Source organism: Acomys minous (genome assembly GCF_964271855.1).
Source record: "Acomys minous genome assembly, chromosome: 5".
In the NCBI taxonomy this organism is placed as follows: domain Eukaryota; kingdom Metazoa; phylum Chordata; class Mammalia; order Rodentia; family Muridae; genus Acomys; species Acomys minous.
This window is the reverse complement of record NC_140494.1, coordinates 84,896,384-84,922,843: the sequence shown is the minus strand read 5'-3', so window position 1 is coordinate 84,922,843 and position 26,460 is coordinate 84,896,384. Positions and strand designations below refer to the sequence as shown.

Below are 26,460 nucleotides of genomic sequence, written 5' to 3'. Positions count from 1 at the left end.
CCTCCTGGGGTTATAGGCATGCGCCGCCCCGACCCGGCTGTGCTTCTTTGATTTTAGTAAAATTTGATACCTGTTGCCATTGCCAGCTGTGCCTGAGATTTTTCCCAGCTTCTACGTAGGGTGCGGGAGATGCCTCCTGTCTCTGATCTTTAACTGGAAGAGGAGACGAACTCCATCCAGGCCCTACCGCCCTATCATATTTGTAGAACGCTAAGTGCATATGTTCGGTTGGCCGTAGGTTCTCGCACAAGAAGCCCTATCTCCTTAAGATACCTGTGAATCAAGAAGTTGTCATTCTTAATCGGTGGGAATAAAGTTAGCGTTCTTACTGTACCTATTCATGCATTGGTGCCTCTTTCTGTCACTCAGGGCCTGAGAACTGAAGCCCTGTCCAATCGAAGGCTCCGACGTGAGGAACAAGCAATCAGGCGGGTAGAGGGCGGGCTTTCGCGGTCTTACCAGGGCCTTTGTCTCTGACGTGACACAAGACCACCATCTTGGGATCTGGAGCTGGCCTCCCAGGTTCAGGGGACTCTGTCCGTACCCGGCACGGTTCTGCACCGCGCAGCGAGGACGCGGGGTGTCCGGACTCCGCCATGGTGAGCGCGGCGTCCCCGCGGAGCCGGTGCCGGCGGCTGCAGAGTTCCCAAGCCCAAGCCCTCCGTCCCCGGCTGTGGGGTGGGGTGAGCCCGAGCCCTCCGTCCCCCGGCTGTAGGGCGGAGGTGAGGGGCCTGGGCGGACTCCCCGGGCGTCCTGTCCCTGGTCCCCCCCCCGCGCGGGAACTCGAGTCCGACCGCAGCGCTCTCTGCAGCTCTGGCCTGGCGGGGAACCGCGCTGGGGACTAGGGCTGTTGCAGGAGCCCCAGGCGCGCAGGTCTCGGTCATTGGACGGGGGTCCCCGCGGGGTTTGGGGCTTGTGACACTTCCCTGCAACCAGATGTTCTGAAAGGACTTTTGTCAGCTGGACGGTGCCAGCCCCGCCCCCAGCCCCAGGCTCTCTGACCCCAGTCACTCGTTGCCCCAGGATTTTTCTGGAACCGCGCCCCTGCAGGGCCCCACCCGACCACCTTCTGTCCTGTATGCCTCTTGCTTTGTGTCTTATTTATGAAATTTGGGATCGCTCTGTAGGACTAGCTCATTAACAGGGCTGATTTTAGACGTGTGTCTATTGATTTCTCATCACCTCTTTCCCGCAAGGCATTTAGTTCCTTGAGTCCAATTCTCTAGGGAACGGGTCGGGACCTGAATACCCACTTACTCCCTGGGTGCTACCCGCCCCCTCTCTGTGATGGAACCTAGGGAGTGATTACTAAGGAAGTGCTCTGTCATGAACCCAGCCCCCATGTAACAGGAGTGTCAGTGCCTCCTGAGCATGAGACACCACTCCACTTCCCTGTCCCCCTTTTGCCCCTCCAGCTCTGTCTCTGTCCCTTGTTGACATTTGTCTGAAATGCTGAAAGTGGGTGGGAGGCCTAGGATGGAAAAGGACTATTGTTGGCTGGACCCCTACCCAAGAAGATGGTTAGTCTGGGATGTGTGCTTCCAGAAGCAGCTGTATGCAGTGGGCTCACCTCTTCCCTCTTCTCCCATGTGTCCCTTCGGTGCCCTGTTAAGGAGAAAGAGGAGAGGGCTTTTAGGCCTGGCACAGAGTTCGCCTTCCAGTCAGACGTGGTGGTGGAGGACTGTAATCCCAGCTACTTGGGAGGTTGAGGCAGGAGTAAGGATCTTGAGGTTGAGACCAGCGTGGGCTATGCACTGAGTTCAAGGCCATCTTGGGCAACCCAGTAAAGGACAGTTAAGAAACACTGACAGGGCCAGATGTGATGGCGCACACTTTTAGTTCCAGCACTCGGGAGGCAGAGGCTGGTGGATCTCTGTGAGTTCGAGGCCAGCCTGGTCTACAAAGTGAGTCCAGGACAGCCAAGGCTACACAGAGAGACCCTGTTTCGGAAAAGAAAGAAAGAAAGAAAGAAAAGAAACACTGACAAGGAACCAGTTTGGTGGCAGAGCGTGTGCTTGCCAGCTGCAGAGGACCCCGAGTTCCTGCCTCAGTCACCTGTCTGCGGCCCTAGAGTTGTCACTATCCTCTCCTCATGTGAGGTATTGCCATCCCCTAACTCCCAGTGTAATGGGACCACAGCAAGACCAAAATAGGGACTTGCTCTGGAGAGAGCCCTGCAGCTTAGAGTCAACAGCCTTCCTCTCTGGGACCCTTAATCCAAGTAGTGATGGGATAGGGGCTCTGGCCACTGTACTGAAAGGTAAGTTGAGGCTAGGGAATGGGACTTAGTGGGAATGACTTCCTCATTGCCCGTCCCTGGGCAGCCAGAGTATCAGTGGATTGGCCATCATAGGAATTAGAAGTTGGTGTCTACTAGATGCAAAGATGCAAAGGGATAGGAGAGGCAGTGTTTGCTGATGTCCTCCAGTCTCTGAGGATGCATGGGAGCTAAAGGGTCTGTAGAAGGAATATAGGCTTGAGAGAGGGTGTGATGGAGGGAGGGAGGGTGGGAGGGTGTGGTGGAGGGAGGGAGGGTGTGATAGAGGGAGGGAGGGAGGGAGGGAGGGAGGGAGGGAGGGAGGGTAGGAGGGAGGGTGAGATGGAGGGAGGGAGGGTGAGATGGAAGAAAGGAGAGCCTGGGAGAAGAGGCCGGGCCCTGAGGGAGAGGACGCCTCAATCTGAGAAAGAGTAGAGGGAAAGAGGTTTGAGGATGAGGCAACTGGAAGATCTGATCATGGAGACCAGTTCTGAGGGAGGACAGAGGTTTGAGGAGATTTGAAGAGAGAAGGCATGGCATGTGGAAAGACTGAGACCAGATAGAAAGGAGAAATATTAAGGGGACATGGGAAGAGGAAGGAAGCCCTCCTTCTGGAGACTTCTCCTTCTGGAGAACCCCTCCTTCTGGAGAGCCCCATCCCTCTGGAGAGCCCCTCTCTCTGGAGAACCCCTCCCTCTGGAGAACCCCTCTCTCTGGAGAACCCCTCCCTATGGAGAACCCCTCCCTCTGGAGAGCCCCTCCCTCTGACAGCCTCTACATCTGGAGTCTGATGGAAGTCTTTTGTCAGCTGAGAGTCAAAGTAGGATGTTTGCTTGAAGTTGTCAACACAGTGTTACTTCTATATAGCAGCATCTCCGTTATAGCCGGGCATGGTGGCGCACGCCTTTAATCCCAGCACTCAGGGAGGGAGAGACAGCCAGATTGCTGTGAGTTCAAGACCAGCCTGGTCTACCAATCGAGCCTAGGGTAGCCAAAGCTACATGAGAAACTGTCTGGAAAAAAGTTAGCTGGGCAGTGGTGGCGCACGCCTTTAATCCCAACACTCAGGAGACAGAGGCATGGGGATCGTTGTGAGTTCTAGGCCAGCCTGATCTACAAAGCAAGTCCAGGACAGCCAAGGCTATACAGAGAAACCCTGTCTCAAACAAACAAAGAAAAGTTAGCATTTTCTTTTTAAAAAATATATTTTATTAATTTACTCATATTACATCTCAATTCTTATCCTATCCCTTGTATCCTCCCATTCCTCCCTCCCTCCCATTTCCCCCCTACTCCCCTCCTCTATGACTGTTCCTAAGGGGGACCTCCTCCCCCTGTATATGCTCATAGGGTATCAAGTCTCTTCTTGGTAGCCTGCTATCCTACCTCTGAGTGCCACCAAGTCTCCCCATCAAGGGGACATGGTCAAATATGGGGCACCAGAGTTCATGTGAAAGTCAGTCCCCACTCTCCACTCAACTGTGAAGAATGTCCTGTCCATTGGCTAGATCTGGGTTGGGGTTCGAAGTTTACTGCATGTGTCCTTGGCTGGTGCCATAGTTTGAGCAGGACCCCTGGGCCCAGATCCACCCGTCATAATGTTCTTCTTGTAGGTTTCTAGGACAAAAGTTAGCATTTTCATGAACCAGTCTCAGAGCCTGAACCTCAATGACCTTGATTCTTTTGCAGATGTAAGCTTGAATTTCGTGGGAAATCCTGTGACACACTACTTCTATAAGGCCCAAAGGAGGAACTTTAGTCCCTGGTAGCTGGAAACGGTGAGTTTGTGATCTGGCTGCCAGATCCAGGGGAGGGGAATCTGCCCAATTGAAGCAGGTCCCCTTTGTCTGTGCGTCTTGAACCACATCCCAGTGGGATTCTTGGTTTGTTTCGAGATATGGTCTTGCTCTGTAGACTAAGCCGGTCTTGACTTTGGGCTTATCCTTCCTTGGACTCCAAAATAGCTGAGATTCCAGGCCTCCTTCATCAGGGCTGGCTCCATGGCCTTTCTGGCAGTGAAGAGAAAACCCCAGTTCAGTGACTGACACGTGGATGCGTGTACAAAAAAGGTACCCTGTGGAATGCTCATGGACTCCTGGATGTGTGTAGCTATAGAGACTTGGAGACAGAGGTGCAGACATGGTGAGAGACAGAAGGAGACAGACACAGCAAGAGTCAGATAAGCCAGCCGCTCACAGTTAGGCCCAAGGTTCCTTGGCCTTGTATGTTTTGAGTCCTCCTTCTGACAGAGAGGAACAGGCCATGGAGCTTGGGGACATGGAACAGGTGCTCAAGCACTGGAGGGAGGTGGAGCAGAGGTGGAGCGGAGGGTTCTCGTCTCTTCCCTGAGGTGGGGGCCCACAGTCCTGGTGGCACACGCCTTTAATCCCAGCACTCAGGAGACAGAGGCAGGCAGGTCGCTGTGAGTTCGAGGACAGCCTGGTTTACAAAAGCGAGTCCAGGATAGTCAAGGCTACACAGAAAAAAAAACAAAAACAAAACAAAAAAACAACCCTGTCTCCAAAACACCAAAAAAAAAAAAAAAAGAAAAGAAAGAAAGAAACTTCACCTAGGGGCTGGAGAGATGGATCAGTGGTTAAGAGCATTGCCTGTTCTTCACCACGGTTCAATTCCCAGCACCCACATGGTAGCTCATGACTGTCTGTAACTCCAAGATCTGACACCCTCATGCCAATGCACATAAATTAAAATTAAATAAAATATTAAAAAGAAGAAGAAGAAGAAGAAGGAGAAGAAGAAGAAGGAAGAGGAGGGGGAGGAAGAGAAGAAGAAGAAGAAGAAGAAGAAGAAGAAGAAGAAGAAGAAGAAGAAGAAGAAGAAGAAGAAGAAGAAGAAAGGACTTAATTGGGCTTATAGTTTCAGAGGCTTAGCATCCATGTTGGCTGTGCCTGGGAGGCAAGTCCGGCGGAGCTGCATTGTCAGCCCAGGAATTTTGCCTCCATGAGCTACAAACTTTGGCATTTCAACTTTGTATTCTGTTCCCCACCTTTTTCCCCCTCTCTTTTTAGACTTTTCTTTCACTCATTTGTTTTGACCGTGTGCATGTGTGGACATACATGTGTCACAGTGCGCAGAGCTCAGAGGAAAACTCCACCGTGGGTCCCAGCCATTGCGCTTAGGTCATCAGGCTTCGGGGCAAGCGCCATGACCTCCCAGCCCCTTTTTCTCTTTATGAAGACATTTGGCCTACAGATGAAAACACTGCCACAGTCTTCTTGGTGATTTGGAGATCCTTTGTGTATTGCCCTGCAGCCATAGCTGAGCCTTCTCAGCAGTGTCTACATCTTTGTCTTGTTATAGACCTGACAATAAACTTTAGGATTTTGCCATTCATAAAGATGCAGGCTGTGGCTTCATTGTACTTAGCCAAATTGTGTGCAGGTATAATCTCATTGTCTATTTATTGAGAATATTTTTTTTAAGATGAGGTATTGAAGTTTATAAAATACTTTTTATGAACCTATTTTGAATGCTGGGCACAGTGGTACATGCCTGTAATCCCAGCACTTGGGAAGAGAGAGGCAGGTACATCTCTGTGAGTTCAAGACCAGCCTGGTCTACAAAGTGAGTCCAGGACAGTCAAGACTACACAGTGAAACCCTGTCTCAAAACCTTGTCTCGGCTTAGTTAATAATTTTTTTTAAAGATTTATTTATTTATTATGTATACAGTACTCTGCCTGCATGTACACCTACAGCCCGGAAGAGGACACCAGATCTCATTATAGATGGTTGTGAGCTACCATGTGGTTGTTAGGACTTGAACTCAGGACCTTTGGAAGAGCAGCCAGTGCTCCTAACCTCTGAGCCATCTCTCCAGCCCCCTAGTTAATAATTTTTTTTAAATTTTTATTTATTATTTATACAGTATTCTGCCTGTATGTACACCTGCTCACCAGAAGAGGGAACCAGATCTCATTGTAGATGGTTGTGAGCCACCATGTGGTTGCTGGGAATTGAACTCCGGACGTTTGGAGGAGCAGCCAGTGCTCTTAACCTCTGAGCCATCTCTCCAGCCCCCTAGTTAATAATTTTTTAGAGACAGTGTCTCATGTAGCCCAGGCTGCCTTCCAGCTTGTCTTAGAGACAAGGATGGTGCTGAGGCTATAGCTGTGCACCACTGTCGCCTGCCAGTTTTCCATTGCTGTGAAGAGACTTCATGACCACAGCAGCACCTATAAAGGGAAGCATTTAACTGGGCCTGCCTTGCAGTTCAGAGTTTTAGTTCATTATCATCATGGCAGCCCACAGGCAGGCACGGAGCGGGAGAAGGAGCCAAGAGTTCTACATCTGGATCTGCAGGCAGCAGGAGGAGACAGTGACGCTGAGCCTGGCTTGAGCTTTTGAAACCTCAAAGGCCATCCCCAGGGACACATTCCTCTTTCTCTCCTGGGTATGGGATTAACGGCCTCCGCCACCATGTCTGCCTTGTTTCCTCCCGCCCCTCCCCCTTTTTAAAAAAGTAACCTCTTTCCATGTAAAGTTTTTGACTGGTTCTTTAATATTATCTATCTGTGTTCCATGTATCCTAATGGCGTTTTCTCTCCAATTTGGTTTTTTTTTTTTTAATCTTCTAGTATGTTAAATATTCTCCAAATCTCTGTTTTTGGTTATTTATCATGCAGTTTACGGCCACTCGAGGGTAACGCTGCAGTTGGTGAGTGACGTGACAGCTGCTCATCAGGTGTCATGGGCAGTCCTTGAATAGGACCTGTCATCATTCATCAGTGGCCTCGTTTAGCACATTAGCCAAGTCTGATGTGGTATTTCCTAGTTGCAGGACAGACACTGCATGACCAAACCAGAGTTCGTCTGTAAGGGGGAGCTTAGATTCAGACAATGGACCGTAGCAGAAGACTCCATTTGATGCTTTCCAGGTCAGTCAAGACATGCAGGTCAGGGGGTGCCAACAAGAAGAGAGCTCATTGTATGCTGGTTGTGTTGGGCTTGTTCACACCCAGACTCTTCCCTAAGGACAGCTAGTCCTATGACTCAGACATGCATTGTATGCAGTTTCTGAACAGGGTTCTGCATGTTGACTGACACCCCCGGTTCTGCTATTGAAATATATTTTCTTAGATTTATTGACATTCCAATGCTATAGACTACTTAGATCCAGTGGTCCTCAACCTGCGGGTCATGACTACTTCGGGGTCACATGATTCTTTCATAGGGATTGTCAGAGACCATTGGAAAACACAGGTATTTCATTATGATTCATAACAGTAGCAAAATTACAGTTATGAAGTAGCAACAAAGTATACCACAGCATGAGAAACTGTATTAAAGTGTTGCATGAGGAAGGTGGAGAACCACTGAGTTAGATGTTTTTGTTTTTAGTCACTATACCTGAATTCTCACTCTTCCTTCTTTTTTTTAAACTAGGCATTTGCTAGCAAGTTCTTTCAACACTTGCTTTTGATCACTAATAATTCTTTGTGTTATGGTGGTAATACCAATAGTACCCACACAGACAGCTCTTAAAGCCGTCCTACATTCAGTGAAAGTAAAGTGAATCAAAGACACAAGGATTATGGTGACATAGAGCTTAGAGGATGTTTACAAGGAGTGGAAGGACATAGGCATGAGGCTTTATTTTAAGAAGAGTTTAAACTGGGCTGGAGAGATGGCTCAGGACCTTGGGAAGAGCAGACAGACACTGTCAAGGAGTAGTTTATTTATTTTAGTTTAGTGTGCCTGCTGAGATGCAGGGCTGTGGACTCCTCCATAGTGTGCCTGCTGAGATGCAGGGCTGTGGACTCCTCCATAGTGTGCCTGCTGAGATGCAGGGCTGTGGACTCCTCCATAGTGTGCCTAGTGAGACGCTCCTGGCACCTTCATAACTGAGGCTGCTCTCCGACATCCTGATCATCTTAGGCTTCACAGCAGGATCCAAGACGTGTGGTTCACTAGTCAATGTGTTTCCTGAGAGATACACCTGCAAGTCAGTATAATCGTACCGACATACCAAGGGGCATCTATTGTTCCAAGACTAGAAGTCTTTATTAGGTAGCATTTTATGCCCCAAGCATGAAAAATGTAAGGAAGCACACCACCAGATTGAGGTGGGATAGTGTTCTATGGGATAGATCTCAGAAAATGGTAAGCACACACGGGAGAGAGAAATAGTATAAACATAGTTATTCTGAAAAATCTTTCATTAAGTAGTTACACCTCAGAAAACATTAGGATGTATTTGTGCAGATAAGGCCGTGTGAATAAAGAATATAGATAATTTTTGTGTCTCCAGTTAGAACTAAAAGTTCAGTGCAGGTGGAGCATGGTGACACATACGTGTAATTCCCTGCCCTTGGAAGGCAAAGGCAGGAGGGTCTCTGGGCTCCAGAGTAAGAATGTGTCTCAAGAGCCGGGCGTGGTGGCGCACGCCTTTAATCCCAGCACTTGGGAGGCAGAGGCAGGCGGATCGCTGTGAGTTTGAGGCCAGCCTGGTCTACAAAGTGAGTCCAGGATGGCCAAGGCTACACAGAGAAACCCTGTCTCGAAAAACCAAAAAAAAAAAAAAAAAAAAGAGAATGTGTCTCAAACAAAAAACACCAAAAAAAGAACCCAGCACAGCAATTTCTCCCAGCACCGAATAACAGTGAAGCCAGTGGACAGAAGCCCGAGTCCAATAGCATCGTCGTCAGTTCGTTTATAATCTTAACAACTCACTTAGGTCTGTGGTCAGCCTTACATGTTCAGCTCCTTTCATAACATGTAGTGCTGGACTCTGGGTAGAGAGCAATAACAAAATTATGAGTTCTGTTCTGGGTATTGTGAGTGAACAACGAATTGGTTTTATGAAAAAATAAGTATATGTGTAATAAAAATTTAAACGCTGTAAGAGGAATAATGCTTGCTCTTATATGAACACAGTAAAATTCACTCTATATCTTGCTTACCTTGAGAAAATTACAATCTGAAAGTCTGTAATTGTACTGGAGAAATTTAATCCTTAAAGAAGAGCGCAGAGTCAACACTGAATGAATGTAAATCATATGAGTACAGCATAAAAATATCTCTAGGAAAGCCATGGACGTTTTGGTGAAAGGAAGCAAGCAGTTTTTAGTAACATGCAGTAAATAAACATGCCTGAAAACGTGCGGAGAGATGAAGAAAGAGCTTGCGCTCCCCGGGCCCCGGCAGCTCTTTCCAACTGTTCTGTGGTGACTGTCACGTTGGTGCCAACACCGTAATCACTGTGTTTGTGGGCGGGAGGAAGAGGAAAACAACAACAAGCTCTTTGAGGAGTTAAGTTTCCTGATGAAATAAGGCTGCCAGGCGGTGGTGGTGCACGCCTTTAATCCCAGCACTCAGGAGGCAGATTGCTGTGAGTTCGAGGCCAGCCTGGTCTACAAAGTGAGTCCAGGACAGCCAAGACTACACAGAGAAACCCTGCCTCAAAAAAACCAAACCAAACCAAACTAAACCAAACCAAACCAAAAACCCGAAATAAGGCTGTGTTTCATAGAATGTTCCCAGCGTGCAGTTCTGAATTGCTTGCCTGCAGGACTCAATAATGTTTTTTGGTTATAGAAGTACACACTATTGAATCTAAAACTCTTTTTTAAGTAACATAACTAGAGGAGGTGGTGGACAATGCGAACATAAACTGATTTTAAAATCACGACACTCTCTTGATTCTATGGGAGGGAAGAATTGCAGTCGAAGGAACACAGGCTTTTTCTAGAGGTTATGGAGATAGTAAATGCTTGCATACCCAGTATGTCAGAAGGACAGCAGACTTTTCTTCTGTTTCAAGGTGAGCCTGGTTACGGCGGTGCAGTGGTGTTCACGAGCCTGATTTCAGCCCTGGGAGGCATGAGAAAGGATATCAGGCCGAGCCAGCCTCTAACCGGGTCGCAGGGACAGCTGCAGCCTGTCCTAAGCTCAGCCTTAGATGCCCAGAGGCGAGCACGTGCCTTTCTGGCCTCGTTCACCCGTGGGTTTGTGCCATCCGCTGTTACTCAGGGTTTGAGGGGGTGGGAAGTGAGCCCCTGTCCAGTGCAGCGGTGAGTCAGGTACAGACGGCAGCAGGGCCTGGGCAGTCGCTATCTCCTCCAGAGCCTGTGTTCTGAACAAACCATTATCTGATCTGTCATCAGGTTCATCTTGTCCAAGAGGCTCTAACACCACTTCTGTCCCCAGTGACATGCTGCTCGCTTGAGAACCATAGTAAGGACACTGGGCGTCCTGGAACCCAGAAATGGTGAGTCTGTGGCTCGCTCCTAGCGAGGAGCACAGGCCTGATGCTCCTGTAGCTTTCTTGGTTACTTTACACAAAGGCTATAATTTACATCAAGGTTTAATGAAAACTCAAATTTGGAAAGCCAGTTTTCTTCAGAGGTGGGGCCTGTGGTTACCCTATGTTCCAGCCATTGGCACCCCCCCCCCCCACCGCGCACATGCAGGGTTCAGTAGGGATGGAGCAGTGTTCAGTGGGAGTGGAAGGGTGTGCTGTGGGTGGATAGATAAAATACATTGTCTATACATATGAAATTTTCAAAGAATAAAAATCTTTTAAAACAGTAGAAAAAATATGGTTTATATGCTTCTCTTGTCCATGAAAAACAAATCTCTGGCTTCACAGAGAAACCAGCAAGTGACTGACCATGACTTTGGAACATGGATTTAGCTTCAGATCTAGCCCAGAGCACATATGTTCACCATTGCAGTCTGGGGAATCCCCCTGACCCTCTCCTGTCTGTGCCACGCCCAGTCCTTAGACCTCGCTTTGGTCACGCACACAGCCCGGATGCCAGCCTAATGTGCTTGTGCTGTGCGCCTGTCTTAGGGTTTCTACTGCTGTGATGAAACACCATAACCGAAAGCACCAGTTTACATGTCCTCATCACAGTCTATCGTGAGTGGAAGTCAGGGCAGGGACGTAGGGAAGGAACCTGGAGGCAGGACTGAAGCAGAGGCCACGGAGGAATGCTGCCTACTGGCTTGCTCAGCCCACCTTCTCATAGCACCCAGGATCACCAGGCCAGGGGCATCATCACCTATAGCGATCTGGGCTCTCCTCTGTCCATTATCAGCCAAGAGAATGCTTGACAGTCTTGTTCACAGACAAATCTTGGGGCATTTTCTCAATTGAGGTTCCCTCTTCAAATATGACTCTGGCTTTTAGCTGTGCCAAGTTGATATAGAACTAGCCAGAACAATGTACCCCTTGTTAACCTGGCACATAAACACATCACCATTCAACTATAGCCTTTCATTTTTTGATGTCAATATGTTATGTTAATATGACAATATGAAGCATTCTGACTTTTTAAATTTCCGCAGTCTTTACAAATTCAAACACCTTAAAAGTCCAGTTTTGCCAGGCGTCGTGGTGCACGCCTTTAATCCCAGCAGTCGGGGGTGGGGGGCAGAGGCAGGCGGATCGCTGTGAGTTCAAGGCCAGCCTGTTCTACAAAGGAAGTCCAGGACAGCCAGGGCTACACACAGAAACCCTGTCTAAAATAAAGCAAACAAAACAAAGCAAGCAAGCAAGCAAACAAAACACACCGTAGTTTAAAACCTGTGGTGGGACATAACCATGGTAGGAAGAGGATGTCTGTGCTTTCGCAGCAGGCACAAGTCACCTGATGCCACATGAGTGAGCGCTGCCAAGCACACCTTGCATTCACACACATTTCATGCAGAAGTAACTCTCAGTTATCACATATACAGGAAACTTTCAGTATGGACAGATTTCTCACCTCCTCCACATTGACTTACATGATTGCATGTGGAGCCACAGTTTTGGACTAGTGCCTTTTCTGCACCGGGCTCGCAGAATCAAACTCACGGCCCTGGCCTCTCTGCATGCACGGGGCCACAGTGCTGTGCCCCAGCCCCAACACCTGCCTTTTCATTTTTTGTCCATTCTTTACACATTAGATGCCATTTTTATATGGTTACAAGTATATATGTCTCTTTTGCTCATAGCAATACAAACCATGCATATACATGTATTCCTATGTGGATTTTTGTTTCTGTTGAAGTTCCTTGGAAAACTTTCTTTTTTTTTAATGTTTATTTTATGTATATGAGTGCTCTATCTAGATGTACACCTGCATGTCAGAAGAGAGCATCAGATCACATTCTAGATGGTTGTGAGCCACCATGTGGTTTCTGGGAATTGAACTCAGGACCTCTGGAAGAGCAGATAGTGTTCTTAACCACTGAGCTATCTCTCCAGCCCCTTGGAAAACTTTCTAATCATATTTTCTGAGTCACAAGATTAACACATAAATAAGACTTTTGCACTGATTTTTTTCTATCATAATACAGAATTCAAAGCAAACGCCTTTTTTTGTTTTTGTTTTTTTGTTTTGTTTTTTTATTTTTGGTTTTTGGAGACAGGGATTCTCTGTGTAGCCATGGCTGTCCTGGACTCACTTTGTAGACCAGGCTGACCTCGAACTCACAACGATCCACCTACCTCTGCCTCCTGAGTGCTGGGATTAAAGACATGTGCTACCACGCCCAGCTACAAGCTCCATTTTTATAAGACATTTGATAGATATAAAATAGTGAATTCTCATTTTCTGTTCCTAAGGCTGAGGACAACTTGGATTGGAGGCAAATTTGTCATTTTAGGTGTTGGTGTCATTTGAGGATGTAGCTGTGCGCTTCACCTGGGAGGAGTGGCAGGACCTGGACGCTGCTCAGAGGACCCTCTACAGGGACGTCATGCTGGAGACCTACAGCAGCCTGCTGTTCCTGGGTGAGTCTGAGTCCTGTAAGTAAGCCTGAGGGTACCAACTGTCGCTTACTTCTAATGATGATTTGATATTGTGCATTTTAATTAGCATGGCAATGATACAGACGTATGAAGAACAGTGTGGCTTTGTAATGCACGTAGTGTGTAGTGATCAGATGGTAACTGACAGTGCATCCACTCTGGACTCACGTGTGTGTGTGTGTGTGTGTGTGTGTGTGTGTGTGTGTGTGTATCTGTGTCTCTGTGTGTGTGTCTGTGTCTGTGTGTTGGGAGCATCTAAAATCTCTCAGATGCTATTTTGAAGTACTCGGTGTCAGCCATGTTTCCGATAGTCTGTAGACCGTATGTTATATATACTCACTGCCTTCCTGATACGCCCGGTTACTGCTCAGCTCCCCTGTGCACCCCTGCATCCCTGCATCTCCCCGCTGCAGTAGGTGGTGTTGTACTGTTTGAGGCCACCTGCAGTTTGCAAGTATGATGGGAACATGGCGGACTTTGCATTTGTGCTTGTCACGCGTCATCTGTATATTGTGACTTTCCCGGAGAAGCATACAGAGGAAAATGTGTTTGCTCCAAATATGGATGAAATTTTATTGCCCAAAGAAAGATTTCATCAATGCTTGGCAAATGTATGAGCTTATTGGAAGGACAAACAAACCCACCTTAGTTTTTCCTTGCAGTTTTACCAACTTCCATGGGCAAAAGTTTGCCTTGGCTGGAATCTCAGCTGAGAAATTCTTGATAGTCTTGTAAGGGAAAGTGCCGGCCCTGTGACCACGCACAGACCGAGAGAGCTGCTGCAGTTCCCTTCATTTCCTCACCAGACTGCGCCAAGGTTACCCTGTGTTATACGATGGTACCAAGCATGCCCAGAATAATGCCCTATATGCCTGTCACTATGACAAAATATTCTGCTACTTTAAATTTATATTTGCCATGTTTCTACACCTATATTCCTTTATTAAAGAATGCTTGCCAGGCTGTGGTGGTGCACGCCTTTAATCCCAGAACTCAGGAGGCAGAGGCAACTGGATTGCTGTGAGTTCGAGGCCAGCCTGGTCTACAAAGCAAGTCTAGGACAGCCAAGCAAGGCTACACAGAGAAATCCTATCTCAAAAAAAAAAAATGCTTATATGCAGACTTCCCGGAAAAACACTGAAGTAATTTCCTTTGACTATGTACAGCCAACAGTGGACAGTGCTAATGTAGTTCTAAGTTTAGTTTTTAGGAACCGTCATACTATTTTTGTTTGTTTGTTTGTTTTCAAGATAGGGTTTCTCTGTGTAGCGTTGACTGTCCTGTACTCCCTGTGTAGACCAGGCTGGTTCAGTATCCATGCTCAGGATGCACCAGTGAGTGCATTTCCTCTACTAATTTTATCTGCTAACTGCATAGCAGACCAGTGACCAGCACCTCAGCACCTGGCCTTGGGGGGCAGTTTGATCCATAGTATAATACTAAGTGTGCATGGATTTTGTTTTGTTTTATTGTTAACTGTGTGTACAGAGTGTTTCACGCTTGTTCGTTTCTATATGGAAGTCCTGTGTCTGTGGTATGAGTTCCACATGATCATATTTTAAAAGAATTATGTCCTTTCTGCTCCCTGTCCTGTTGTGTAGAGATCACTTACATCTGCGTTTGTTGGGGGAATCCGGCCTGTTGTTAGGATCTTGTATCCATGTCTGGATTTGAGATCATTGCAATGGTTGGTGTGTAAAGGGACAGGCCCCTAATAAGTGTTCATTTATGAGAGACTTTAGACTTCCTTCTTTGTGTTTTTAGAATTCCTTTTGTCTCAGAGTTTTGCCAGTTTGGACGTAATGTGATACAAAATGATTTGTTGGTCTGAGTCTATCATGGTCCCATTGGCTGTGCCTGTCTGTCTCCCCTTGTCCTTTCACAGGCTCTATGTTTTTACAGAATTCTCTTTTCTTCTAGAACACAAATAGTGGGGGTTTTTTTTCCTGTTTTGGTTTGGTTTGGTTTGGTTTGGTTTTGGTTTTTCGAGACAGGGTTTCTCTGTGTAGCCTTGACTGCCCTGGACTCACTTTGTAGTCCAGGCTGGCCTCGAACTCACAGCGATCCGCCTGCCTCTGCCTCCCGAGTGCTGGGATTAAAGGCGTGCTCCACCACTGCCCGGCTTTTTGGTGGTTTGAGACAGGGTTTCTCTGTGTAGTGTTGGCTGTCCTAGATTTTTTTGTTTTTGTTTTTTTGGGACAGGGTTTTTCTGTGTAGCCCTTGGCTGTCCTGGACTCACTTTGTAGACCAGGCTGGCCTCGAACTCACAGCGATCCACCTGCCTCTGCCTCCCAAGTGCTGGGATTAAAGGTGTGCGCCACCACGCCCGGCCCGTGTTTGTTTTCTTAAAAGGACTGTATTTCCACATATGCTTTTTGATTTTTAAAAACTTTATGTATGTGGGTGTTTTGCTTTCTCTGCACCCTTTGTATGCCTGGTGCTGCTGGCGGCCGGGAGAGGGCGTTAGACACCTTGCACCTCGAGTTGCAGGTGGTTGTGAGCCACCATGTGGGTGCTGCAAATGGAACCCAAAGCCTCTAGAAGAGCAGCCTGTGCTCTTAACTGCTGAGTGACCTCTGTAAAGCGGTGGGTCTCACCTTCTAGTGCTGTGACCCTTTAGTGCAGTTCGATGCTGCGGTGACCCCCAACCACAAAATCACTGCTGTTGCTACTTCCTAACCATAATTCTTGTCCTGTTATGAATCATAACGTAAATATTTGTGTTTTCCTATGGTCTTAGATGACACCTGTAAAAGGGTCATTTGACCTCCAAATGGGGTCATGAATGCACACTTATTACAGGAACAGCCACGGTCTGGCCTGTCGCTTTGCATTCCAGCTGTTCCGCAGGCTCTGCTCTAGACCCTGTCGCCCCGCCCCCCTTCTTTAGTCATCTTTATTTTAAAGCCGCCAGTCTTGGCTCCAGTATTTGCCTCTGCTTGATTGTTTCAGCTGTGAAGTCCTCCTGCATTTTGCTTTCCTCCCTCTCTATCAGTTGAGCTCCTCCCTTACAAATCTTCTAGTCGGTTCTTTTATATGACTGCTTTCTCTTTGTCCGGTTTGTCCTACATAGCCGGCAAATTGTCTATCCAGTTTCACTGAGTTGTCTTCTTCATTGTTTACTTGAAGTTTCCCTTTTTCCTCACCTCTCTCTCTCTCTCTCTCTCTCTCTCTCTCTTTCTCTCTCTGTGTGTGTGTGTGTGTGTGTATGCCTGTGAAGCTCATGTATGTGTTTGAGTGTCCGTGGAAGCGGGAGAAGGATCTGGGGCCCTTCTGTAGTGCTCTCTGCCGTGTTCACTGAGACCCTCGCATCTCTCCCTGAACCTGGCCTGGCTGATGGCTAGCCATTCCCAGCAACACATGTGTGTCCACGCTCTCGCACAGGTTTCTAGGGAGCTGTATGTGCAGCTGTGCCAGCACGCTAAACCGATTCTGGGGATTTGGAGTCAGGTCCTCCTCAGTCCTGCAGAACAAGCACTTTTACCCACTGTGCCACCGACCAATCTCCCTTTTGACATTCCTTAAAATCATTAGTTAAATACTACTTGGGGACAACATTGCAATCAGGGGAGAATGTGAGTGAAAAACTATGTTAATAAAAGTTTGGCCAGATGTGGTGGCGCACACCTGTAATCCCAGCACTCGGGTGGCAGAGACAGGCAGAGATCTGTGAGTTCAAGGTGCCTGGTCTATAAAGTGAGTCCAGGACAGCCAGGACTACACAGAGAAGCCCTGCCTTTAAATAAATAAATAAATAAATAAGCGAGCTAGGGTTGCGGCTCGGTTGACAGAGTACTTTTCTAACATGTGCAAGGCCATAGGGTTAGTATGCAGTGTACACACACACACACACACACACACACACACACACACACACACACGGAAAAAAGAAAAGAAAAGAAAAGAAAAAAAGAAGGAAGAAGCCAGTTTCAATCCATTAATCATCGTACGGTCCCCAGGAGGCAGCTGTTGTTCCATCAGTATACTTGACTAGCACTTTGGCACAATCTACATTATTTCTCATTTTCAGGGCACTGCATGACCAAACCTGAGCTGATCTTCAACTTAGAGCACGGACTCGGGCCATGGAGCACAGCGGGTGCCTCAGTCTGGAACCTCTCAGGTCAGTGATGCTCCGAGGCAAGACAGGACAGTGACACAGATGCCATCAGATAGTGGTCACACTGGGCCGTTTCCCACAAGCCCCATCTAAACCCAGCCTTGAAGACAGCTGATCCCATGGACCAGACAGTTGGTTTATCCCGTTTCCCTAAAGTTCTTCGTGTTAAACTCCTGCTTGCTTGATGTTGAAGAGTGTCTTCTCTTTGGGAATAATTTGTCCACTTCACCCCAATCGTGCCTCTCCCCTTCCTTTGATTACCTTAGGTTTTAAGTTAGGCATTTGCTGGCATCATTTCAACACTGGCTTTTGGACTAGCCCTTGTCTTTGCAGTTATCATGATATTAGTGATCGCTCAAATGCATCTTCTCTTAAAATACTTGCATTTAATGCAACAGAAGTGAAGCAGGGGATAATGCATCATGGTGAGATAAGCAGCGCAGAGACTGTCACTCAGCAGCAGAGGGGAAAAAATGGGCTTTTACTCCAGACAAGCAAGTGAGCTTCATATTAAAGAATTTTTCATTTATTTATTACTTTGCAATGACTGTTTTCCAAATTTGCCATAAAATACACATGTGGATTTAAATTTTAGACTAGATAGGGAACATGGTTAAAAATCAATAGTCAAACATGAGTTTAGCTTGGTTGTAAGTTGGGTCACCTGTGGAATTTTTAAGAAAACAAGAAAAGAGGACCTCAGACCTTCCAAGGGTGAAAGGCACATGGGAAGTTCTCTCTGTGCTGTGTGAACGTGAAGTCAGCGTTGCAAAGATGAGCACATAGTACACAGAGAAAAAGAGAAGGAGGCGGAGCCATCAATAAAACCCAGGAGTATTCAAATGAACAGGAGCGTGAGATAAAGTGCCCAGAAAGAGAACTCGGTCAGTAAAGTGCCTCCTAGAGAGGATGCAGCCAGAGCTCCTGTACACAGTACAAAAGTAAAAGCCTGGTGTGGTTGGTGGTCCATGCGTGTAAACTCGGTGCCTTGGAGGTGGACACAAGAGGATTGATCGTTAGGCCTCAAGGGCCAGTCAGTCTCATAAATTGGCGTGCCCTGGATCCCAGTGAGAGGCGTTGTCTCAAACAAAGTAAATGATACCCGAGGTTTACCCTCTGCACTCCTCGTGTATGCACGCATACACACACACACACACACACACACACACACTATGTGCACCCACATGTACAAGGTAAGTTTAATTCTTGTATGGAAAATTTGGCATCTTAGGTGAGAAATTGAACAGAGAGAAAAGCTCAATTCAAAAACCAAAACAGCTGAGCATGGTGGCGCACACCTTTAATCCCAGCACTTGGGAGGCAGAAGTAAGTGGATTTCTATGAGTTCGAGGCCAGCCTGGTCTACAAAGTGAGTCCAGGACAGCCAACGCTAACCCGTCTCAAAAAAACAAAAACAAAACAAAACAAAACCAAAAACAATACTAGTTTCAGGACAGCCAGAGTTACACAGAGGAACCCTGTCTGGAAAAACAAAACCAAGACAAACCAAAACAAAACCAAATACAACCACAAGTTGACAGGAGCTGAAAAGACTTCCTCAACGGTCAGTATAGTTAAGAAGGCCATGCTGCAAAGATGGCTCAGTGGTTAAGAGTACTGGCAGTTCTTCTAGAGGTCCCTAGTTCAATTCCCAGCAACTACATGGTGGCCTACTCCTCTACAATGGGATCTGATGCCCTCTTCTGTCATGCAGGTGTACATGCAGACAGAGCACTCAGTCATATAAGTAAATCTTTAAATAAAATTAAAAAAGAAGATGAAGAGGATGGAATATGGGCAGAGTATGAAAAGCTATAAGCATAAAATGTACTTACAGCCGGGCGTGGTGGCGCACGCCTATAATCCCAGCACTCAGGAGGCAGAGGCAGGCGGATCGCTGTGAGTTTGAGGCCAGCCTGGTCTACAAAGTGAGTCCAGGACAGCCAAGGCTAACACAGAGAGACCTTGTCTTGAAAAAAACAAAACAAAACAAAAAAATGTACTTACTTTGTTTGGTTTTGCTTTTGTTTGGTTTTTGAGTCAGAGTCTGCCTGAATAGCTCTAGCTGGCCTTGAACTCACAGAGGTCCACCTGTCCTATCTCCAGAATGCTGGCATTAAAGACATGTCCCAACACACCCAGGTAGATACTTTGGAAGATAAGCCTACTATCATATTTATCTCTTACCAGTCCATTGTCATCATGGCAGCCTGCAGGCAAGCATGGTGCTGGAGCAGGAGCTGAGGGCTCTACATCTTGATCCACAGGCAGCAGAAATGACTGTCAGCCACTCTAGGTGTAGCTGGAGCATAAGAGACCTCAAAGCCTGCCCCCTCCTCCAACAAGGCCACACCTACCCCGACAAGGCCACACCTACTCCAGCAAGGCCACACCCACTCTAACAAGGCCACACCCACTCTGACAAGGCCACACCTACTCTAACAAGGCCACACCTACTCTGACAAGGCCACACCTACCCCGACAAGGCCACACCTACTCCAACAAAGCCACACCCACTCCAACAAGGCCACACCTACTCTAACAAGGCCACACCTACTCTGACAAGGCCACACCTACCCCGACAAGGCCACACCCACTCTGACAAGGCCACATGTCCTAATAAGCATTCTAACACATGAGTGTGGGGGGGCCATACCTATTCAAACCACCGCAAGTGGTATCACTCCGTGAATAATAAAACACAGTTACAGAAGATATTTAAAACAGAGTAACTAACCTCTTATTTGTACAGGCAAGCCACAGGCAACATTTCTCATTCCCACAAAACCCTAAAAGGTCCTGCTGCTCTTTATCAGAGCCTCCCCGAAACCCAGCTGTGCTGCCGTCCTCTCCTGAGTCTGTGTGCTACTCAGGAGAGAGAGTATTTGACAACACCTAAGTCCTGCAAGCAGCTAGTAGAAGGAAATGTCCCTGTCTCATATGTGAAAGAGGCAGGACCTCATACCTTCAGATAATGGAGAAACGGGACAGGTAGAAGGGTGGAAGGGAAGCGCGCTGCACAGAGACCTACCACTGAGGACCGGTGAGTGCTTTGTCACCTGTGTTTCAACAGCAGCATTGCAACAGAGAACGAGGGCTGATCACTGCAGTAGCTGTTGGTGACTGTGTGAGTCTAACTCATACAGACCAGAGTGTACAGTTTTATAAGATGACCTCTTAGAAGTTCAAATGTGGTTCTAAGAGGGCACCATTTTGCTTTTGTGTTTAAACTGCATAAAGCTTGTACTCAATTCATGGAAATTGAAATGTTACATATTTTCAGGTGTTGACAAAGTGAGCAGCCTGGCTCAGACCATCCAGGAAAATGAAGACAGACATTTCTGGCAAATTGAAATCAACAGGAGTACATCAAATGAAGAACTGGTTGAAGTAGGTAAAATTGATGTGAGCACCAACTACAGCCATATGTAGGGGTCTTGATTGGGTTCATTTTCTCTGCCGGTTGAAGAATGGAAAGGCAGGACCATCATGAGTGCAGCAGTTAGCATCAAAGGAGATACCAGACGGAGCAGACAAATCAGCCAGTGAAGCAAGGCTCTTATTAGGGACGCGGAACCCCCCAGCACAAGGCACAGAGAGAAATACCTCTGCAGAGCTAAGGGGGGGGGGGCCCAGGAACCTGGAACTGAGCTTCTCATTGGGAGGTTGGGGATTACCAGGGTGCTAGAGGGATCCTCCTCTCTTAATTTAGGGTTAGTCAGGATGAACAGACAGAACGGGTGATAGACCAAAAGCTTTGGTGCACACGTGTCCTGATCCTTCCTTGACCTTGTTGGCAATCCATCAGCGAGGAGGCAGGAGAAGAAGCCCACCAGGCCTTTCTTTTAAGCTGCCAGGCTTTTGTGTCAGGTCAAGAGAGTGAGGAAGAAGCTGCCACCTTGGACATTCACTGTCTGTATTATCTAGTTCCAGCCTCTCTCTCCGTCTGTCCCTCTGCCAGGGATCTGTGTAACTCCAAGTCCCTCAAAATCATATTTCAAATTTGAATATAAGCAGTGGAAACTATTTTAGGGATGTTTGCTTAAGAACTTAGTCTACTACCAAGAAGAGACTTGATACCCTATGAGCATATACAGGGGTAGGTAATCCCCCTCAGGCATAGTCATAGAGGAGGGGAGTAAGGGGAAAATGGGAGGGAGGGAAAATGGGAGGATACAAGGGATGGGATTACCACTGAGATGTAACAAGAATAAATTAATAAAAAAAAAGAACTTAGTCTATGGGATGACTTTCTCATCAGTGACCCTGGTGAGATGTAGGCTACAGAAGAATTTGATAATTTAAAAGTAATTGAAACCCTTCACTTACCCTGAGTCTCCAAGTATCCATAACTGTCAGTCATCATTCTGAGTATCCATAGCAACCATCCATCATGTCATTCTGAATATTTTGAATCAGGGAAAACCTACAAAAGCAAGGCTATTGGCACAGCAGTTTTCATTTGTAGAGGAGCTCTAATGAGCTCAGTAAATATAGAAAATCCTTGGATGAAGCATCATTAATCCAAGCCATGGCACAGTTGAGGAAGCAAAGTTTCTAATGGAATGTAGGTGAGATAACTCATTGACTAAATTCAGTAAATGACATAAAATAGACAGTGGAGAGAAATGTTTCAGTGTAGTAATTGTGAGAAATCTCACTAGGAAATTATGACAAGCAAAACCTCTGATTGTAAACTCTACGGGACACTCCCTGTGAATATGAGAAATGTAACAAATTCTTCTGTCTTAAGGCAGAACTAAAGATTCATGAGGAAATCCACCAGGGGACAAAATCCTATGCATGTGAAGTATGTTTGGAAGCGTTTTACCTGAAGTCACAGTACAGCACAAATCAGACGTTTCACACGTGTGAGAACCCATGTGAGTGTAAGGGTTGTGGAGAAGCGTTCTGTTCTAAGTCCGCCTTCAGTCACTATCAGAGGCTCGAGCGAGGGGAGAAGCCCCACGCGTGTATAGAATGTGGGAAAACCTTCTACTGCAAGTCCCACCTCACCGTGCATCAGAGGACTCACACAGGTGAGAAGCCCTACGAGTGTACGGAGTGCACGAAAGCTTTCTACAGCAAGTCCCAGCTCAACGTACACCTGAGAATCCACACAGGCCAGAAGCCCTACGAATGCAAGGACTGCAGGAAGGCGTTCTACCGCAACTCAGACCTCACTGTGCATCAGAGAACTCACACAGGCGAGAAGCCCTATGAGTGTAAAGTGTGCAACAAAGCTTTCTACTGCAACTCACAGCTCACCGTGCATCACAGGACTCACACAGGCGAGAAGCCTTACGAGTGTCAGGTATGCAATAAAGCTTTCTACTGCAAGTCACAACTCGCGGTCCATCACAGGACTCACACAGGCGAGAAGCCTTACCAATGTAAAGACTGCAGGAAGGCGTTCCAGTGCAGGTCAGACCTCACTCGACATCAGAGAACTCACACTGGCGAGAGACCGTATGAATGTCAGGACTGCAGGAAGGCGTTCTACCGCAAGTCAGACCTCACTGTGCATCAGAGGACTCACACAGGTGAGAAGCCGTACGAATGTAAGGACTGCAGGAAAGCGTTCTACTGCAACTCACAACTCACGGTGCATCAAAGACAACACACAGGGGAGAAGCCTTACGAGTGCAAAGACTGTGGGAAAGCCTTTCAGTGCAAGTATGAACTCACTCGACATCAGAGAACACACACAGGTGAGAAACCTTATGTGTGTTTAGAATGCAAGAAAGCTTTCTATACCAAGTCAGATCTCTCTCGACATCTGAAAACACATGCAGGCAACAAGCCCTGAGTATATAGACTACAGTCAAGTTCAACACAACAAGTCAGTCCTTAAGTGGCATCATAGAACACATTAAAAAATTTTACCATAAAGTTAGACTTAATAATTCATAGACATGCAAGAAACCATGAATGTAAGAATGCTCTCTGCTTTAGCTCATCCCTGTGTGTAGACCGATAAATTTAGGGAATGTAAGAATACTTCATATGATCAAATCTCGTGCGGCATCATGTACATAAAGGTGAATGGCCCTTTGAATATAAAGAATACTAGAGCACTTTTAAAAAAAGATTTATTTATTATTATGTATACAGTGCTCTGTCTGCATGTGCACCTGCACACTAGAGGAGGGCACCAGATCACATTATAGACGGTTGTGAGATGGTAGGAGTTGAACTCGTAACCTCTGGAGGAGCAGGCAGTGCTCTTAACCCGTGAGCCGTCTCTCCAGCCCTAGAGCTTTTTTTTTTTTTTTTTTTTTTTTTTTTTTTTTTTTGGCTTTTCGAGACAGGATTTCTCTGTGTGGCTTTGGCTGTCCTGAACTCCCTTTGTAAACCAGGCTGCACCACCACACCTGGCTGAGCACTTTTTTTTTTAAACCATAAAGTGCATTGAATAGGCAGGGAAGCTCATACAAATAGACTTTATCAATATATAAAGCACAGAAAACTTTGATACCTGAGTCAGGCCTCAGGCTACAACAAAAACCACATAAAAGTGTAGTTGTTTACATATGGGTGATCTTGTCAGAGACTCGTTTGGACTTGATGTTTAACAGCGTAGCAAGACAGCAGGTCAAAGGACGGCGGAAAGCAAGGCACAGTGGTGCATGCCTTTAATCCTAGCACTCAAGTGGCAGTGTCACGTGGATCAGTGTGTGTTTGAGGCTAACCTGTTCAACAGAGCATGTTCTGGGCCAGCTAGGGATTACAATGAAATCCTGTCACAAAAGAAAACCTTCGATGGCAGTTAAACCCACATTGTTGTTAAACCGGTAAGAAAGTAAAGAGTGTCAGAACTTTTTAAATAGTACTTGAAACTCACCTGACATCAAAAACCCAATAAAGAGCTAATAAAGTACAGGAGTGTGATGCAGGAGTATAGGTGCCACAGTTCATTCATCTTCAGTGTGATAATTTCAGTATTCAGCCATTTATACACACGCATACTAGAAACCCCATCAGGCTACAGGCTTTAGAGGCTTCACTCACAAGCTAGCAAGCGTGACGTCATCAGTGACCGCGAGCACGAGACTGCCTTGAAGCGGCTGCGTTTCCGCCTCTTCTCTTTGAGAGTTCTTCCATGGCACCTGGGTCTTCAGCACTCATGCTCGAGAACCAATTTTTAGAAGGTATAAGCAAAGCTGGGCGGTGGTGGTGCACGCCTTTAATCCCAGCACTCGGGAGGCGGAGGCAGGCAGATTGTTGTGAGTTCGAGGCCAGCCTGGTCTACAAAGCAAGTTCAGGATAGTCAAGGCTACACAGAGAAACCCTGTTTCAAAAAACCAAAAAAAGAAGAAAAAGGTATAAGCAAGTGTGAAGAAGTTGCAACAAGTTGAGGATACCTTTCTGAGCACTGTCGTTGACCTCACATGTTTTAGTGAGCCGAGGTCTAGATATACCAGCCAGGCTGACTGAATGCTTTGTACTGTAGGCCGTTGTCATATTTATGGCCATGCTGCTTCATGCCCGAGAGCTTGGATTAGAGGAACGGTCTTCCATGCAACCATATATTTCTTTAACATGTGACTTTTTTCAATAAAATTTTACCATTTTTGTACATCATACGTTGGGGGAGAAATTTTCAGTTGATGTATCTTGCATGTCAAGTTCCAGGTGGACTGGTTTGATATGGCACTGGAAGTTAAGCATTCAACTGTATACTATGAAATAAACACAATGATTTTTCCAGCCAGTGTACATTAAATTTTTGGGGGCCATTTATTGTTCTCATAACTAGTTTGGTAGTAGACAAAGACCAGCGATGCTGATAAACATCTGTTGGTGCACAATTACTTCTCACACTATACATTTTTTTTTCCTGCTAGCCAGGCATGATGGCGCACGCCTTTAATCCCAGCACTCGGAGGCAGAGGCAGGTGGATCTCTGTGATGGTGGATCTATGCATCAAAATACATCAGACCAACCTCCAACACCTGCCAATATGACACATTAATGTGGCATGTGCCACACTAAAGAAAAACATTAGTAGGAAACATTGAAAGGATGGCAGAGTAAAGGGGGCAGACGGGAGCATAGTACACTTCTGCTTATTTACAACTAATACTGTAGAGAACGGAGAGACTGTTAAGCTGGTACAGCCCAGCTAAGCCTAGTGCAGTAGTACATGTCTGCAATGCCAGTGACAGGGAGACTGAGAATCGAATCCCCAGTACTTGCTACCCAGCAAATTTAGCTGAAGCAGTGAACACCAAGTTCAGTGAGAGACCCCGTCTCAACAAGTTAGATACAGAATAGTTGAGGAAGTGTGTGTGTGTGTATGTGTGTGTGTGTGTGTGTGTGTGTGTGTGTGTCTGTCTGTCCCTAAGTGCTGGGATTGCAGGCATGCACCACAGCACCCAGCTCAGGAATCTCATACTGAGAGAAAGAAAACACTAAGAAGTTGTGCAAACACAGTATTTTTTTGTTGTTGTTGAGACAGGGTTTCTCTTGTGTAGCCTTGGCTGTCCTGGATTCACTTTGTCGAGAAGACTGGCCTTGAACTCACAGAGATCCTTGTGCCTTTGCCTCCCTGAGTGCTGGGATTAAAGGTGTGCACCACCGCGCCTGGCCCAAACACAAGATTTATAACACAAAAAATCATGAACTATGAATTATACTCCCTAGCCAACACAGGTACCATGGCTGTGGATACAATTCAGTGGTAGAATTGTAACAGGGAACTTTGCCTCAGACTTCACGCAGTCCCGGCGACTTGTCAGCCCACCTTGCCCGAGACACAATACGCGTAATGGGTTGGTGGTGGGCAGCTCACACTTTTTTGGGGAGGGGCAGCTCATACTTTGACCAAGACTGCATAGGTGTTCACAGCCCTGGCCTTCTATATACATTTTAATCTCATTTCAGGTTACTGAAGGGGGACTGAAGTGGGTCACGGAATTCTTGGGGTACAGTCTGTGACCCCAAGTTAAGTAACAGAACCACAACCCCCTCCCCAAACCCAGGTCCTCCTAGGTCTGGCAACAATTTTGTAGACTTTTACCCAACTGCCTCTATCCCAACCAACCTTCCTCTTTCCCAAAGATTATTAAATACTTGTTCCTTACTGTATATATCAGACAGCGTTTTGTGATTCCCACAGCCCTGGAGCTTGATGTAAGAAAACACGCAGTGTTTCTCTCATGTGTTAGCTTTTTTAAAATAAGTGAAATGTGTGTTTCACTTGAAATACCCATAGAGGTTAGGCGGCTAGTAAGACGTCATGAGGGAGAAGGAGGGCTTTTAAGAAAAATGAGATAGCCAAGCGAGATGGCGCACACCTGTAATCCCAGCACTCGGGAGGCA

At 46.7% G+C, this 26,460-nt stretch overlaps 1 protein-coding gene across 4 annotated transcripts; it reads left to right on the top strand.

The window, feature by feature from the left end:
* The first annotated feature begins 436 nt into the window (after positions 1 to 436).
* Positions 437 to 24,845, top strand: LOC311598083 (uncharacterized protein). 4 transcript variants are annotated; one of them, XM_084782931.1, is made up of 7 exons: positions 437 to 599; positions 3,947 to 4,035; positions 10,383 to 10,486; positions 12,871 to 12,997; positions 17,046 to 17,138; positions 20,419 to 20,525; positions 21,889 to 24,845. In XM_084782931.1, the coding sequence occupies exons 3-7, from the start codon at positions 10,484 to 10,486 to the stop codon at positions 22,942 to 22,944; spliced, it is 1,386 nt and encodes a 461-aa protein (XP_084639057.1). In that variant the 5' UTR covers positions 437 to 599; positions 3,947 to 4,035; positions 10,383 to 10,483; the 3' UTR covers positions 22,945 to 24,845. The 4 variants fall into 4 exon arrangements, with proteins under 4 accessions (XP_084639057.1, XP_084639056.1, XP_084639058.1 ...); XM_084782930.1 differs by having other exon boundaries at positions 12,871 to 13,012; positions 20,419 to 20,529; positions 21,893 to 24,845; XM_084782932.1 differs by having other exon boundaries at positions 438 to 599; positions 12,830 to 13,012.
* Positions 24,846 to 26,460: the final 1,615 nt, after the last annotated feature.